The following is an 18635-nucleotide window of genomic DNA, read 5'->3' on the forward strand; positions in this document are numbered from 1 at the left end:
CACTTCAACCAAAGTACTTCCCTGCTCAGATTCAAATGTTTGTTACTGAATACCAGAGTCCTGACATAATTAGCTGTTAGCTTACTAAATGCAGTGCCCTGGATTCTAAAATAAATACAGGACCTGAGCAACCTTAAATAAGAGAGCAGCGAGGTGATCTCTGGTGCTATAGGTGATGGGATTGAAGCAGCAGAGAGCAACCACAGCACACAGCTTGCTTCGGTGACAAGGAGCAGCTCATACTCATCTCTAAAAGCTAAACACTGGTGACTCTTACACATTTTCAGTAGGATGAACTGTAGAGCTGTTCTCTCAATCTTGGGTTTATGAATCAAATTCCATTTTTCTGCAAGCCAGTAACTTCAAAAGTGCTATGGAGCTTCTAGCTGAGGGGGCCCTTACTGATCATCATGTTTGCATGGGTTCACAGGTGCAGCTTAACAAGCCACTAGGGCTCACTTTCCCTGGCTGTGGCTGCATGTGGAAGGCAGCCTGTCTATTGTTTTTAATCACAGCAACAGGCAACTCACTAAAGCAAACAGCACAGGAGGCACTGAAGCAGACAGTGCTAGATGCTAGACTCTCAGCACTTCCCATTGCCCTTTCTCTTCTACAGCAAAGAGAGAAAGTGCTCTGGAGGTCCCTTCCAAAGGCTGAGTTTTGGGCAACTGCCTTCCTTCCTGCAGGTTCCTTCCTCCACATCAGATTGTGCTGCGTGGCTGCAGAACCTCGGCTGTATTCTTTGTTCCTCTGTCTAAAACACCTCAAAAAGCAGCTCCCGTGGCACAGTGATTCACACCTGATGTTCTCTGTTATGCAAGCCAAAGAGTAAAGAACACAAAAGTTTTAATTAGCAAACAACGCTTCACACAGACTCAGTTGGTACAACATAATTGCAGGTACATCTACAAACAAATACAGGATCTTTGGACTATGAATCTTTTTTAAAAAATATTTTATATGACAATGTGAACAAAACTGGAAAGAAAAAACAACTAAGTACTTCAACCTTACGTCGAGGTAGCTGAACAGCACTCTGTTCAGTGGCATCAGAGTTTCATTTCAAGTTCATTACAGTGCACAAAAATGATGTTTTACAAACAAATGGAATATACAGGTCCACAAAGAGCTTTTTATTTAGAATGGCTTGAGAGATAATATTTCTGGCACTCTTATAACCACATAGCTTGATGGAACTAAATTGGACAGGTATATGGTGCCAAATTAAGACATCTTATACAGATAGTCTGTTCCTCCCCACTTTCGTACTTCTCCATCCATCCCCCACTGGGGAATTACAGAAGCTAGTACATTGGTTTTGCTACACTTCTGCTCTGTAAACCTTTGTTCTGCAAATTTAAAGATCGAAAGGTGCATATGCTCATATTTATAAAATATATGGCTGTGACTCTCTTAAAAAGCTCAAGAATGGCAATAACAGAATACAGGCACTTCTATGTGAGGGTTACTTTAGACCTTAGGAAACTCCACCCTTAGTAAGCAATTCACATGACACCTGGATGAATAAGTCAACGTAATAGCTCCATTTTTTTTAATTGTTATTATTTTTAAAGTATTACCCATCATTTTAATCCTGTCAAAGCAGATTCACGCTTGTACACAGACCCCATTTATTTAACAAAGCATCTCAGAACAGCAACCTGGCTGAACTACCACCTTGCTGTAGCTCTAAAAGACTTCCAGCTGCTTTGGACTAAGCCCCAGACTACCAGATCTTAAGGATGCACTGCACTGCACCACAAGTCAGGCTGCGAAGCTGACAGTATGAACTCAGCCCATTTTGCTCTCACCTGATGTAGGGCTCAGGGGACAGGAAAGCACTGCCCTAAGTGTACACAGTTCCAGTTGGGCTGGAAAGAAAACTGCAATGAACCTACATGTGTTTTGTAAAAATAAGCTTGTGAGTGCATTCTCAAATCCTAAGCGCTGCATTTCAGTACAACTCCTGCCTGTCACTAATTTAAACACCAGTAAAACTTCAGCACCAAGCAGGATTCACCAAAAGACTGTCTAAATAAAGCATTTCATAATGCTCTTCCTTTACAGTGCAGGTGAAACCAGACCCACTGCATCCCAATTTCAATGGCTTTAAATTAAAAATCAAGTTTGGGTGAGGAAATCTATGGTTCAAGTGTTCTGCTCACAAGCAGCCGCATGGGAGAGAAGCACAGGCCAGCCATGCAGTGTGACAGCTTGTCTCTTATTGCTAACACTCATGGAAGAGATCAGCACTTAAAGAAGAAAATATGGGGAAAAAAAAAGGACTACACAACACTGTTCTAGCATCAACTAAAATCTAATTGATGGTTGTAGTTTCACCACACCGATTTATAATTTAATTATTAATACAAATAAACTGCATTCTACAGCTGTGTCTGAGCTCCCTGTCAAACTGCACAATTTAACTCACAATTTGTAATCCAGCTGTGCCTCAGGTTTCCTGTCAAAGCTCTCTATGCCAAGATAACAGCTGTTCTGACAGAAACCGCTCCTACACAAGGCAACGTAGGTCAACGTTACTACAGAAATCTGTCTGTAAGTGGGAAAATTAGTGTAATTTCCCCCAGAAAACTCATCTATTTAATTAGAAGGCAAATACATGCAGAAAAAATTGATAAGGTGATACAGCCAGCCTCTGCTATTTGATGTGTTTTGTTAAATATTACAGTCTACACAAGTGTGAAGAGATTTCAAATGAATTAAGTGTTATCTCACAAATGCAAGCCTAATGCTTTCAGGAAGTCTCCAGCTGCCTGGATGGCTCACCACCATATCCAGCAGGAGACCAGCACTTGCTCGCATCATTCTGTCATTGGCTTCACTCTCCATCACAGGAAAAAGAAGAGACTGATCACATTTCCATGAAAACTAATAACTTCTGATATTAGTAATCTTAACTCAGTGACTTAAGGTCAAAGGAAATGACCTTCCCTGAAGGTAGCAGTAAAAAGCCTACGCATTACTTATGGCTTCACAAGAAAAGAGTAATCACTACTTCTAGCCACAGAGGAAATGTAAATCCAAGACGTGCTTTCTCCCCTCCCCCCCTATATTTTAAATAAATAAAAGCAAGAGTGATTGAAATAAAACAAGTGCCTTGAATGCAATGAAGCATCAATAAAATACCAGCCCCCAGTTAGATGTGATCAATACAGTTTCTATAATTAAAGTGAAGGTGTTTGAGTCTGCTCAGTTGTTTATGTATGCCTGTAATAAATGCTGCATTTACAACTTTGTGCCAATTAACTCAACCAAAATCACCCACACATAGCATAGCTAGAAGTTGTGTTTGTAAAGGTCACTACTGAAACCACCATACCAATTCACTGAAGGCTAAGGCTACTCCTCATCCCGTTTTCACTGGGCAGGCTTGTGTTCTCAAACTTGTTTCAGAATCCTCTTCCTCTGAAGGAACGCATGAACTACCCATTAACCTATGACGTGTGGCCACAGAGCAGTCCCAGACTGAACTTCTTGATGGAGTCAATTTGCTGTGCATGTGCAGGTCACCTGCATGCAGTGTAGGCAGCAGTTCGTATTTCCATGTCACACCAAATACACTGGGGGTTCACAACACAGTGCATGTATACACAGATTTCTGCTTAGGAAATTCTGGCAGCTTTACTCAAGTCTAAGAAAGAAAGACAATGTTCACTTATAGAATCGAGGATTCTTTCCATGGCAATTTCTGAATTAATAAAATAATAAGTATGCAGAAGACATGCAGGAAAAGAACAAGATCAATGAGAAAACAGTATGAAATAGCTATCTGAAGTCCTTTTCCCCACAGATACAAGGAACTAAGTGCTAACTTTCTATAGGAGCAATGCAGACTCCTTATATTATGCATAATACATAATGGTTTAAGGAAGAATTGCATTTAATGCAGTTTCACTTCCAAACAAGTAGGAACTGCTGCTGACTTTCGAAGACAAATGTCATAGCGGGTCTCAGCCACCATACAGTTGTTGTTCAGAGCACGTATTCGAAACATTGTTCATAGAGAAGCAAGGAAAGCACCACCTACAGAAGATGCCAGGAGTGCAGCAATCTAGCAGGATGGAAATGAGCTGTAGCATTTCTAGAACAGTTAAATGCAAAACACAGGATACATATTCAATTTGCATAACAAAACTAAGATGTGTTTGCCTTCCGTTCTTTCTTTGATACCCTTATGGGAAGGTCCTGTACAATTTAACAAGAGGGGGAATAAAAGATATTATGGGAACTTAACAGTACAGAAATTACTCTTAATGTATATTCCTAACAAAAGAATGATGGTGGTGGGGAAAAAAAAAAACACACATGGAAAACTGACATTAAATTCTACTGCACTGTTCCATAAAGGCATGGAATGGACAATGGTGCTATCCCGGGTAAAAACAGCAACAAAAATTGGAGCATTCCACAACAGTTTTGGTTTGTTTTTTCTTTTCTTCTCCCCATACTGAAATTAATGAAAGTCAAAGTTGGCCCCATGGAAGACCAGCTCCAGAAACTGGTAGACAGAAAGCAATAAAAAGCACAAAACCCCCAACAGCTTGTTGACTTAAACAAAGCCAAAAAAAAAAAAAAAGTTAATGCTATTCTCTTTCTTGCCTTGTTTTTACCTGCCTCATTAGCTAGAAGCAATCATCCAAAAATTTACTCGTTTCCCTTAGGAGTTAACTACTATTAGCAACACTACCCCATCTTTGCTTATAAAAGCACAGCAGCTGGGCAGAGATTTGAAGCTAACAGAAACCTGAAATTGGGATGAAATAAACAGCATTTATTACAACACGTTCCTTCTCATGTGGTACAAACTGCCCTGTTAGTCCTACAGTTGAAAATAACCCTCCCTCCACCCACATACGCACACTCCAAAACCAAATCCCAGACACTCCAGAAGTGAAGCTGATCTCAACGGCAACCAGAATTGATATAAAAAAAATAATTTTAAAAACATCTGTCAATCTAAAACAAAACACCAATACTTCCAGTTCTGTTTTTAGGAGGGTGAGCCTTCTGTCAGCAAATCCCCACTGGCATCAACTGATCCATGCCTTGACTTAGCCAAGCATTTTTAACACCTGCGCTCACGGTTAAGGATGCGCTTGGCTGCACTGTGCTATCAGAGCCCTGGTTACAAGCAGCGAGTCAAGATCCAACAACTGTGCATGAGCTCTCAGTGTGTGTATTCAAAGACATCACAGCAGGCTGTTCTGGGAGGAAAAAAGCCTTCTTAGGCTACAGTAGGACTGGGGACAAATAGAAAAACCATTCGAAGTATTTGAACAGAAATAGCTGAAAAAACGATCAAAGCAGTTTTTTGTGCACTGCTAGAATCATCATTTCCCCCCCACCCCCCAGTTGTACATACAGGATAAAAACACTATAAATAGAGCAGCTCACTTTCCTATAGAGGATGAACACATAAATAACACATTTTGAAACAAAAAAAAAAATAATCATAGTGCAAAAATAAATTATCAAACGGAAGTCGTGAACATTGTTATACACAATGCTATATAAAACCTGAACCATTTGGAAAAGACCACGCAGTTCATTGAAATAATGCATAAACATTATTAATTCTGCTTCACATTAAACTGCACAGTTCACCCTTTATCCACTACAAAAAAATAAATTAAAAAAAACCTCTTAAGCTTTTTAAAAGGTTTATGGCAAACAAGATCACTTTTTGTTCTATCACATTTGTTATTAATTTAGCAGTGCAGTAATTGAATAATCATCTCAGAAACTGAGTTCCAAATGGAAACTATTAAAGTAACCATAAACATCCCTTGCTCCTTTTAACTTATTTTCTTTGAAATTCAGGCTGGAAACATTCTGACACAAATCTCTAAGACATTATTGCAGTTAGATGAAGTTACAAGAGACACTCTACTGTCAAGTACTGCGGGAGACTTCACAGCTCTCCTTCTCACCATCACCGTGATCTTGTACGAGACATGAATGTAAGGACACGTCTGATGCCATTCAAGCGGTCTTTGAGGGATTTCATGGCAAGGAAAGGGAGCTGGGCTCTGTTCTCAAGTGGAAGGACAGCTAGGACCCACCAGCACCAGGCTGGTCCATTAGGGTTAGCCTGCAGTAAGGGGAAAGAAGCAGAAGTTGGAATACAAATATATGGTTAGGGCTTAGCTTTGCAGATTTTCTTTGAAAAGACAACATCTGGACAGCAGACTAGCAAGGAGAGTATCTTATTGTTAGCCTAATGGCTTTTAAGTACAGCTTCGCCTGAAACAAAAACTACAGCCAAACTGTTCTTTTTTTTTAAAACATAAGTTTGTAGGTTGGGCTTTCTATGTTTTTTCCCCTAATTTAAAGATCTAGTTCCTTGAGATACCTACATCCCTTCTTTGTACTTTATACTTGTTTCATATTTAATTTCTGTTGTTACATTCTGTTCTTACAGGATCCCTGTAATTTGCAGTCCTTGAGCCAGAGTAATGAGTTTCCTATTCTCTCTTACTCATTTAATTGGGGAAGTAGAGTAGGCAAAAAGGCATTTACAGTTATACCTCCTGGGATTCGTTGTGTGGGTTAAGTGTTCTCAGGAAGTTACCAACATTAAGTATGAGCTTTCTGTTCACAATAGTGCTACTACTGCTGCACACCAACATACTTTGCTTATGCAGGATAAATGATGAGCATTCTTATTTTCTTCACAGAAGACAATGGTTCCCAGCTTATCAACTATCCTTTTTCTACCCGTGCCTCTAAAGTTATGTAAGCCACTGACTCTGGGATACCTGTGGGTCGGGATCCTTAGCTGGCATTGGACCAAAGTGACTGAGAATTCTACTCTTCAGTGCTTGCTTGAGTGAATTAAACCACATATAGGCCTGATCGTAGACAGAATCATGGAGAACAAGTAGCTCGGCATAGTCTTGTCCTTGCACCTGAAATGAGATGGGAGGAGGCTACTGTTTACCGAGATCTGCCTGCTGGGAAAGGCACAATGTTTATTTTTAGGGCTTTCTGGGGAGGGGGAGGGACAAAGGAAATGAGCAAAAGAAAACCAAGGAGTTCTAAAACAAATCAGGAACGCTAGCTGTTTTTTTCCCTTCCCTAAAAACACACTTATTTATCCATTACTTCCCTTTTCATCTCATGTTCCAAAGCAGAGGCACACATTTGCAGGACAAACACCTCTGGATTGCTATGTGAAACACTTTTTTCATAAACATCATGCAACACAGAACAAAAGATCATGAAAAACAGCTGAAGTTCATTTAGCACCTTCTCTATTACAGAACTATGACATCTTCCAGCTTTAACTGTGACTACTTAGTAAATACCACAGGTTGGTTTACTAGAAACTGCTCCACAAAAGAAGTTCACCAAACACATGGGCTTAGAATTTCAAATGTCATATGGTTTAAATATTTCTGCATTCACCTTTTGATCCTCGATGTACTCAATATCTGCTGTGTTGTAGCCATCACGCTGGCTGTGCTGTATCACCTTAAATCTCCTCTTGCCAATGCTGTCTACAACAGAGCGACCATCAGCAAAGAATTCAACATTTCTTATCTCCAGAATGCAGCCATAATCTGCAAACCTATTTAAATCAGAACAAAAGCAAGTAAACAAGTCTTACTCTTACAAAAAGCTGCCGTACAGCCAGTGCCTACCACAAAGGTATTTATCAGTGTCAGCTCATTTCCATTGTTCCTAGTACTGATCTGCAATAGCTTAAATTATTCAACAATTGTTTTCAAAACTATCAGGAATATTCAGGCTATCCAATGTCATTAACATTAACTACACACTTTGGAGTACAGGTCACTTCTTATGAAAGCTATACAGCTTGGAAACATACTTCCATAACTCCAGCAAGTTCAGACATTTTGTACAGAACAATTCACAGTATTAGAATTATGGAAGAACAATAAAAGCTATAAATAAAAAGCTTCCCTACGTTCTCAGCTGATGTTATTCATAGGTAGGGATTTTGAGTATGTCACACTTTTTATGGTGCATATACCTTGTGGGTATACTCACAAATAAAGTGAAGAAAGCTATACATGGACATTAAGGTCCTCGCTCCTGAGACAGCCTGTAAATGGCACGATGTGATTGCTCAGCTAGCTTTTAGGAAGATATCGTTCTACCTCTGCAGCATCCAACATGCTCAGAACAGTGAAGACAGAAGTATATGCCAATAGTTCAACTATTTTCATTATTTTAAAAACACACACCACTGTACTTCACTGCTATTTAAATTTGATGGTGTGTGACAGACCATTACACAGATTTCAAAACAGTGGAAAACAATTCCTCACCATGTGTTTTAAGAGGTCTGAGGCTCAACTTTGTGCAAGAACCCACAAGCTTCATATGCTTCAAGAATAACAAGCAGCTGTATTAGGCAGAATTCAACTACTCAGAAGAGCAACTTCAGCATTCTCTGTGTCTTTAACTGGTAGAGAAACTTTCTCTACTGGAGAACTATCAGAGATGACTGTAGCACAAACCTATCTACTGCTCTTTACGAATAAGCCTTGCTCCAGACTAAGTGGGATAGAACAGATGGTCCAAGCACGCTGCTCACTCACCCCTTCACAGGGTCACTAATGCACATCCCAAATTGTTTGGTGCCAGTCTCCATGCACCTTCGAATCATCAGGCGATAACAGGGCTCAAAGATGTGCAAAGGACATGGGACTGTGGGATAAGCCATTGTGCAGACAAATATAGGAACATTCTTATTTAGGCTGCAAGAAAACACAAACCAGATGACATTTTACCAAAATACTGACAAGGTATAAAATACATACATTTTGTGCACGAATGTTCTTTAGAATTTTCCCTACTAGGTAATTTCCAACCCCCAGCCTGCGAGATTGCTTCCACCCGTTATATTGCTCTGTGGCTTTAATATAAAGAGCAACCACATTGCTTTACAGCTTGTCAAAACAGCAACATCCCAGTTATTTTCTCCTGTTTCTTGTTTAGCACAGTGTGCTCTCACTAAGCATAAAAACCAGACAATTTCACCAGCACCCCATTCTCTTTAAATTACTGATACCAAGGATGAAGCTCTGTTAGCATCTACCAGCCCAAAGAGCAGGGGTGGGATCTAGATCCTGTGAGCTCCCTTCCAGCCCAAGCCCATCCTGTGATCTGCGTGTCCCACAACAGCAGGAGCCATTTGTTAGCTAACAGCGGTCATATCAGGAGAGGACTTTAAGGAAATGGATTACATACTTGGAAAGCTCCGCTATTTCCTCTTCATGAATCTTTCTTCTTTCAGTGAGTTCCTCTGGAAGATATCTAGCTATTAATTCCTCCATTAGTACTGTTTTGCAGTATTTCCTCATAGCCAAACACTGCAGCAAGAAGCAAACAAAAGCCACAAGCAGTTACAGACAGTGCCAAACATTTCAAACTATACACACAGCACTCATCTGTTAGCTTCATTTTCTTATGTCTACAGCACATCAAAACCATCTTCTAAGCTTGCACCACCACTGAAGTTGTTATTGAACTATTCCTGATGCTGGGGGCATTGCCTCAGATAACCTGTATGCAACCTGCCCTCCCTTCTCAAACTTCCCAAATACAGGGAAGGTCTGACCAGACGAGACCACCCAAGCTCTGTGAGTCACAGGAATCACAAAGACATTTGAAGCCACCTTTTTCTTAAGTTACTCAAAACTGAACATGAGTTTGGAGGGTTTCTAAAGGTGCTACTTGACCTTATTCTGTGCTCTTGAATATATGCTGAGAACACCTTAGCTTTCTTACCTCTGAGAGCCCTTCTTTGCACAGGGGACATTTGGGGTTGTGATCCAGGCATCTCTCAAGACATTTGAGACAGAAGGTGTGTCCACAAGGCGTGGTGACGGGTTCATAGAAGAGCCTGGATTGGGAAGTCCAAAAACAAGAAGACAACAATATCGTGTACCAAAGTAATAGAAAAAGACAATATCAAAAAAAAAAAAAAAAAAAAGAGAAAGTTGTGCCTTGTTTTTCATTTCTTCATCCAACCCTTGTCTTTACTCAGCTTACAGCATTTGTTATTGCAGCCTAATGTGAAAGACAGCCTCTGAGCTCAGATTTCAGTGCATGTGATGTCTGCAGCTTCAGACAGGTCCAGGCTTCATTTTATTCAACACAAATGATGAACAGAAAATGAAGCCAGACCATCCAACTTTTTCTAATGAAATTGAGCAACACTTACACAACTAGTAGTGTGGAACCCATGTGGGTTCTTGGATATGCAGAGCAATGCAGAAAATAGTCAATCTACAATAACAGGCCACAAACATTATATAAAAACACACATATATTATTACCAACTCTAACCTGGGCTGGGAAAGCAGTTCTGTTGGAATAGATTGTTTTTAACCTTCAAACTGCTAGTCTGAAAAAGCAATTATATTAAGTCCATGTTTTAGCTAGGAAAATATTTCAATCTATAAGGCCAAGATCTCAAAACAGCTCAGTGTCTCACCCACTCATCTCAGGTACCTCTGTGACACTTATTTCTACATACAGAGTTCCAGCTTATTACAATTAGTGATACTGCAAAGTAAGGTTTCCTTGACAGTAAGTACCTCTGAGAGACACAAATACTTTTTAAAATACAAAATATTCCAAACTAGAAAGGAAATTGTTTGGCACAAATTTCACAGCATATCTGTCTCAGCATTTTAGTGTCTCAGATTGTACTCTTGTACTAATTAATCAAGTTTAGGAAAGCTGCAAACTAAATTCCATTATACACAAGGATGTTATAAACATACAAAGCCACGTTTATTAGTAGCTTTAACAAGATGACTACTTATAACTGGCTCCTTATAAGACTGCCACAGCCACCTTATTAAATGTCATTAGATACTGTAAATATTGACATTTAAACAAGAGAACACAAAGAAACAACCCAAATGCCACACCTATTACTGCAACTGGACCGTATGTTTGAAAACCCTCGTTAGCTGCTTCATGAACAGAAACCTCACTGCACTGTGCTATTGTTTGAACTATAACAAATGTCAGACTCTGCATTGTTTCAGGGAGCACTGGTCTGTGTATGTAATTATTTAGTAGCTGTTACTGGATCTGAAGACAAGAAATTCCTGTTGAGATGTGTGATCCTGCTCTGCCTCCACTGAAGCCACCAGCAGCTCTCTGCTAAACAACAGAAAATGAGTAATCATTTCTGTGAGCGCCGCTTCTTCACTTCTCCCTGTATTGCTTCAAGCATTACTTATTCTCTGCTTGCTGCTGGAGCTGTTGTGGATCAATAATGTTTGGGCCGCTTCACCAGGCAAGTAGGCTAATAGCAGCTCCCTGTGAGCAGGTCACTGGGTTACTGGGTAATTAGTACAAAGTGTCTCCAGATCCAAATCCCTAAGATACTCTTGAAGAACGTGGCAGGAAATAGTTATGACCTATCTGCATTAATAGCATGACGAAAATCTAGTGACACACTGTCCTCATTGTTACAGTGCTACGGAGCTGCTGCCCTCCAGACATCAGGCCCGTGTGTGCTGACAGACACAGACCCAGCAGTCCTCAAGCTCAACGCCTTTAGGAGTGCATGGTAGTCTGCCTGTTTCTGATTTAACAGGGGATGAGGAAGTAGGGCTAATCAAATCCATTAAAAGCATCTGAAAAGCATTTTGTGGACACGATCCTAAACACGCACTCATTAAATGCAGCTCAGACCCATTGTGTGGCTTTCTGTGAGAAGAAAGTTCTGCTCTTAGCAGTACCAGTGTTTTGACAGCTGTGTACACTTCTGGAGCGCATTTCAGCTGCAGGCAGATGGATGCAGAGGGGCGCATCTGATTGATCCCAGGCAGAAGCAAGTCTTTGCAGATTTTTCCCTCAAAGATGTTAGTGTTTCAAATAAAAGGAAGCAGTCCCCTTCATCAGCATACATAAAGCACAGCAGAGCCACATTTGCAACACAGGAAAAACATGCTCTTAAGACCCACCAGCTGTAATAAGAACAGTAATTTTATATGCAAACTTAACGTGCTCATAACATTCATTAGCTATTTCACGTACTATTATGATATCATACATAGTTCTATAAATTCCAAAGGTGAAACCTGTGGCTGTGTGCACTGCACAAGTGGGTAGTTGTGTGTAAGTGATGGGAAAGGGAAATGTGACACATCCATTAATGTGCTCAGCTCTCACCAGGACCTCATGTCCTTCCCATTACCAACCTGGGGCAGCCCAACCCATGGTTATTCACCAGTGCTCAGAACCAAACGTCGAGAAACACATTAAGGGATGACTAATTCTAATAAGAACCAGTTTCAGATCAGTGGGAAAACTCCACACTGCTCAGCTAGAAGATGTTAGATTGTAAAAGGAAGGGGTTTTCTACAAGCTCACGGTATCCACGAGGAAATAATCAGTACCTCATACATAGGGAGCAATCCAGATCCGATGGATCCACAGATTCAAATGGAGTATGTTGCCCAGTGCTACTTCCCTTCGTATCGGCTGTATCTAGCAACAACGATAAGAAAATACATTACCATATGATTGCACGCTGCTGCAAAAGCATAAACAGCCTGTGCCAACTACAACCAACATCCAATGTTTAAACATTGACATGCAAACTGCTGAACCACTGAGCATCACGGCATATCTCCTACACACAGCATCACACTATGGTACATCAGTTCCACATACCTTTCTTCAGGAGCTTGCAGGGCACCTCTGCAGCCCTCGCCTCCTCCAAGCAGCCCTTCCTTTTCAGGAGGCCACATTTCTCAGACATGAGGAAGGCAGGCTCTGGCACAGAGGTGGGCTTGTTCTCTTCCTCTGAGCAGTTCTCTCTACTCTCTGTGGTTTGCAAAGACTTTCTTAAACAGCCAGAATTAGTTACATTTGGTTCCTCTTGAACAGGAAAGCCCTTTTTCTGTTCCACATTTACCTGTTCAAAGAGAGAGCTGACATTAGAACATCCACCTTCAGCCACATAGTAAGAAAAAACACCTAAACCTGTCAAGTCCTTCATGCTGTGGCTCAACAGGAAGGACTTTGTAGCTCCAGAACAGTAGTTTGAGGATTGCTCTGCAGGGGCATGGCTTGACTGTCAGATGTATGCAGACAACACCCACCCTCCAGCACCACTCAGTACTTTCAGCCCTTATGTGTGGCTTCACTGCATGCTCTTAGTACCTGATTTAGGCAGAGATTCATCTAAATCTCAGGTTTAATACACTGCTATCACTTGATTATGCTTTAATAATCTAATCTTAATAATATGTATTGATTATACCATGAGGTTCTACTCAAAGGAAGCAGTATCAACACTAAATTGACAGCAGGAAAGAAGAAGCACAGAGCTCCCTTCTGTGTGACAGACTACCTCCACAAAAGATCAAACAACTGTTGCTGTTCCCATTGCAGCACAGAGCAGTCACAGAACATCACCTATCTGCCTGTCACATCCACACCACACATGAACCAAAAAGCAGATGCTGTGGTAATGTTTAACATGTAGAAAGATGACCAAGCTGTCCCTCAAACAACTGACTTCATGACAGGGTCCTATGGGAGGATTTCCTTTCAGAACAGTCCTTCCAGATGGCACTGCTTATCTTCAGCAAGGCTGAGCAAAAACCACTGCTTCTGTTTCTAAGAATCAGTAAAGTTTTCTCATACAGGTATGGTATTGGCAGATCATATCCTCACAGTTCAGGTTTTAATGAAGGAAAAGCAGTCCTTACACAAACCCACTAACTTAAACCTTTTCAGCAGTTCTCAGTATTCCAGCTGTGAGAACAAACTTGTGGAGCAGTGTAAAATACATCAACTAGCCCACAGTGGTCTCTTGGTTTATAGAGCCTGAACGCAGGATGACTTTGTTCTGACATAGTTTGAACTGTAACTGACCATAAAACCCCAAATTTGGGCATTCTGAGCCCTTGGAGGGCATCCTAACCCACACAGCAGAGGCTCTGTTCTCCTGCCAGCGTCTTGGATAAGCTACGCACAGCTCATTGCCTGTATACATTTTCTAAAGAAGTCAGTTCAAGAGGCTTCAGCAGATCTGCACTGCTTTCTATGCCCTGTAAAGGAGTATGTCTGAGAAAACACATCACCCCATTGCCCAGAGATGAAAAGGAAAGGCTTCCCCACGAGAACACACAACACACAGAAAAATGAAGAACCACAAAGCAGACTCATTCGTTACCTTAAGCAACCTCTGCAGGGCATGGCTGGTGCCTCCAGATCCCACTGAACTTAGGAGGTTCCCCTTTAATCTAGAGTGATGTGACAACAGCTGCAGGATATCGGGTAAGTGTTCCTGAGCATTTCCCGGGATGAGTGAAAACAAACTAAGTAGAAGCTGTGATATAAAACAGAATACTTCACTGCTTAGTTCCTTCCTCGCAACCTCTACATGACAAAGCAAGTAAGGGAGTGGCTGACAGAAATACCCTTCATTTAAAAAAAGCAACAACACAACACCCTTTTCAAGAGCCCTTCAGACAGGGATGAGAGAAAAAATGGCAAAGCTGGTGCAGTGCAGGCCCCACAGAGAGATTTTGGGAGCTCAACAGGACCACAAATCATGGAGCACCCTCCAGTTATACGCAGACCTTTGTCCTGTGGCTCAGAACTCATCACAAGTCCCCAACACCTTGTTGTTGCTCCTGCACGTCAGAAACTTCCAGCTGCTTTTACAGAGCACAGGAAGCACTCATCTCACAGGCTTCACCCATATGCACTTATGTTGTTCCAATACACTAAGCTGGAACTACTTCTAATTCATTTATACAAGAGAATATTAAAAAAACACAGGCAGCAGAAAAATGCCATTCCTTCATTTGCTATCAGAACGTAGGTGAACTTACACTGAGCAGCAGCTTCTGCCACTTGCAGGGACATTTCTAGCGATCATAAATGAAACAGACTATGGGAAATTCTCACACTTCAAGAAATGGATTTCAAAATTGTGACAGAATCACTTCAGCACTGTCTGAGGAAGCTGATCCCACACCATGGACAGGTGCTTAGCAGGGGCAGAACATCACAGTTGCACCCAAAGAACATGGTAAAAAAAGTAGTATGTCATTGTTATGCAAACGGCCTTGGAAACAGCCCAGCAAGACATTGCATCACAGATGAACTCTGTGTCAGATGAGTGCACAAGTCATTCTGTTGGCCGTTATCAGCCATGTTTTTCTCAGATCCCCACTGCTTGAAATTGGGTGTCTTGGACAAAGCTGTTTGGGGTCTGAATCTAGAAACACATCCGAACATATGATCCTCCTGCTCTAGTGCACAGCAGTTCTCCCTTCATAGCATGACTATGAAAACAAACCATGATACAATGACAGTGAAATTCTGCATGGAACACCACAGGGGAAAAAAAAAGTCCCATCAAACCCCAAAACTTGATAAAAAAAATAAATATCACAGGAGACAGAACCCTATGCAAAGTGAGATAAAAGACCTGATTGCACTACGGCCAACCAGGCTATAAACCTGGTTACTTTCATGAGCAGTGTTTCACTGCACGAGTGGCACAGTGCTTTCAGAGCATTCAAAGCCACGGAGCTCCAACCCCAATGCTGGGTGTGGTGCTGTGAAAGAGCGTGCAGTGCAATGAAACTAGAAGGGTTATGGTTTTATTATCACAAGCTATCACTGTGCTGCAAAACCTCTCAGCTGCACAACAAAAGAGATCAATTGTCAAGACACCCATTCACGGTAATTGTAGTATTATTCAAGAGGTGGACAACACCGCACCAGCACACTGTACAAAACCCCTTTAAGAACACACATAGCAGCTTCGTCTGCGACTGAAAAAAGGCTGCAGATCTGCTCTGTTGGTTTAAACATTAATTATTAGCAGCAACCATTATAAACTATCTTAAAGCAGCTCTTTGCTGAATGCTTCTCTCCCCGCCTCGGTCACAGTGTAACTGTGGTGGAAGAAAGCAGCTGCTCCCACTGGGCTCTGTGTGTTGGCTCAGCATCCCAGCCCCATGCAATGCACCATACCAGCTCCCTCTTGCTCACTGGCAATGTGGTGCCAAGCCACGAAACATGAGAAATTTGAAAACAGGAAATCACAGAAGTCAGTGGGTAATGATTATTAGCAGTTCACTTCAGGTTTGCTGGTGCTAACACTAATTGTTTCTATGTAATATCTACCTGCTTAGTGCCTGCACTCTCACTACCTCCCTATCTTTAAGGAAGGGGCAGACATCAGACCAAGAGTGAGCAGCAGCCAGGACACACCTCCCTCCTCCCCATGCCTCTCTGCAGTAATGAGGGAAGGAAGAGGAAGGAGAAACACCTTACACTCTCTATAACAGGTCAATGAAAACAATGCAGTTTGGATGATTTGGGGACCATACCTTCTGAGCCTCAGACTTGGCCGTCTTGTTCCCCATGTCCAGAGCAAGGCAGAACAGAAACTCTCTTAAAGCTTCTTCTGTTTTCCCTAGATTAGCCAGCGCCTGGCCTTTCCTTAAGTGACCCTGCAATGAAACACAGCCATCAGGGAGGGCTCACTGACACAGCCCCTCAGCCTGTGACACCATCAGTGCCCAAGTTTCACAGCACAGCAATGAGAGCCCCAGCAGTAGAGCTGAGGTGTTCTCTGGCAGATACAATTCCCACAGCGTCCCTGAGCCCAGCTGCTCTCAGACAAATCTGCACCCTCCACATGAAGATCCTAACAAGTGCTTGTTTTCTTCTATCAAAATAGAAGCACAGCACTCAGTTTTTGGAGACAGCTCATGGACTCAAAATCCCACTGGCTCACAGACAGCAACGCCAACTCCTCCTGCAGGATTACAGCTTTCCCTTCACCCCATGGAGCTCCAGTGCCCATGAGCCACAGGAGCCTCCTAAATCAGTCAGTTCTGAGCAAGGAATGGCTTTAGCACAGCACCAAGGTCTGTAAGCACAGCACGCTGGGGCTCAGGACTCACTTTCAGCCAGTAGGGCTGCAGCCTGCATGCTGCCTCGGCATCGTGCAGCGCATCCTCACAAGCTTTCAGAGTCGAGTTAATCTGGGACCGGTTGCTGTATAGTAAGTGGTCGTTGGGAGCTGCAGGAAACAGAAAAGTTGGTCGATTAACCCAGTTTAAAAACAGTTACGTAAGTTTGATTCCTTAGAACGTTATTTTTAAACACTCACCGCACCTACCAAACTGTACCAAAGCCCAATCTAAGCAACCCCGAAATAACTCCGTAGTAAATTAAATACGGAAACCTCTCCTGTGCAACTCCAGCGGAACGGCGGCGGCGCATTATATAACTCGGTATAAATTGCATAAACGGGCACCGGGCGGGGAGCGACCCGTGCGGGGCAGCACTCGGAGCCGCCACGACGGCATAGGATCGGAGTCGCAAACCCTGAGCTCTCCCCTCCTTCCCGTCCCTCTCCTCCATCCCGCGTGCAGCCCGCGGCCCGGCCCCCCCATGGAGCGCGGAGCGGTGCCGGGGAGCCCCGGGGGCGGCGTCCCCGCTCCCGCCCCGCGGTTACACAACGGCGCCGGGGGGTGGCGGGGGGCGGCCGGGCCGCGGGCTGCCGCCTTACGCAACCGCCGCTCTCCTGACCCAGTTCCGCTCCGGGCCGGAGCTCCCCCCGCCGCCCAACCCGGGCCCCGGCTCGTTACCTAAGCTGAGCGCCTCGTCGTACTTCTGCAGGGCGGCGTGCAGCTTCTTCTCCCGGTACAGCACGTTCCCCTCGTGGCGGAGCTGCGAAGCCCGCACCTGGCGCGGGAACCACTTGGCCAGCAGGTTGCTGAGGATGACGTTGACCCGCGGCAGCCGCCCGCCGCCCTCCTCCCGGCACAGCACGCAGCGCGCGGCGGCCGCGCGGTCCGTCTCCAGGCACTTTTTGCAGAAGGTGTGTCCGCAGGGCAGCGACACGGGCTCGAACAAGAAGCCGTGGCACTTGCGGCAGCGGCAGCCGTCCCAGTCCCGGTCCCGAGGCTGCGGGGCGCCGCTCCCGGCCGGCAGCCCCTCCTTGAGCCGCACGCCCCGCGCCAGGCACTCCACCAGCTTGTCCAGCTGCTCGGCGCGGAGCTGCCGCTGCCGTGACGCCAGCTGGTACAGCGGCAGCGCCTCGTGCAGCCGCCCGCCGAACGCCAGCGCGTCGGCCCGCCCCAGCAGCGCCCGCCACTCGGGGCCGCGGCTGCCGCTCGCCGCCTCCAAGTTCTGCGCCTGCAGCGGCTCCGGCCGGGAGCCCATGGCGGGCGGGCGGCCGCCTCTAACGGGAGACGGAGCCGGGCGGGCGGCCGGGGGCGCCGAGTCGCGTGGGCTGTGGCGCCGCGGGCGCGGCTCGGCCCCTTCGGCCCATGATGCTGCCGCCGCCCCGCGCCGGGAGCGTCCCGGCCCGACGCCGCTTATATAAAGGCGGGCACGTGACGCGGCGAGACCGCGCTCATTGGGCAGCTCCCGCAGGTTGTTACAAAACCGCCTGGTTTTGTAACCGCCGCCGCCGGCCCGGCCCGCACAGACGGGCGGCACGGGGCGAACGGGGACCGGCAGCGCGGGAGCGTCCCGTCAGCGTCCTGTCAGCGCCCCGTCGGGCCGTGCCGTGCTCGGGTTCCGCTCCGCGCCTCGCCCCGGACCCGCCCTCGCTCCGCAGGTGCCGGCGGCGC

General features: G+C 44.3%; 1 protein-coding gene across 6 annotated transcripts; it reads right to left on the reverse strand.

The window, feature by feature from the left end:
* Window positions 1-829: 829 nt before the first annotated feature.
* LONRF3 (LON peptidase N-terminal domain and ring finger 3) lies at window positions 830-18377 on the reverse strand. 6 transcript variants are annotated; one of them, XM_085546330.1, is made up of 13 exons: window positions 17646-18366; window positions 16956-17074; window positions 16377-16499; window positions 14201-14356; window positions 12691-12934; window positions 12414-12504; window positions 9781-9895; window positions 9241-9362; window positions 8589-8747; window positions 7429-7591; window positions 6780-6929; window positions 5952-6112; window positions 830-3652 (listed from the first exon to the last, which is right to left on the reverse strand). In XM_085546330.1, the coding sequence occupies exons 1-12, from the start codon at window positions 18220-18222 to the stop codon at window positions 5954-5956; spliced, it is 2178 nt and encodes a 725-aa protein (XP_085402456.1). In that variant the 5' UTR covers window positions 18223-18366; the 3' UTR covers window positions 830-3652; window positions 5952-5953. The 6 variants fall into 6 exon arrangements, 5 of the variants coding, with proteins under 5 accessions (XP_085402456.1, XP_015716261.1, XP_015716263.1 ...); XM_085546331.1 differs by lacking the exon at window positions 830-3652 and adding an exon at window positions 5182-5225; XM_015860775.3 differs by having other exon boundaries at window positions 830-6112; window positions 17646-18377.
* Window positions 18378-18635: the final 258 nt, after the last annotated feature.

This window comes from Coturnix japonica, chromosome 4 (genome assembly GCF_054131305.1).
Source record: "Coturnix japonica strain WE chromosome 4, WE-NBRP24, whole genome shotgun sequence".
In the NCBI taxonomy this organism is placed as follows: Eukaryota; Metazoa; Chordata; class Aves; order Galliformes; family Phasianidae; genus Coturnix; species Coturnix japonica.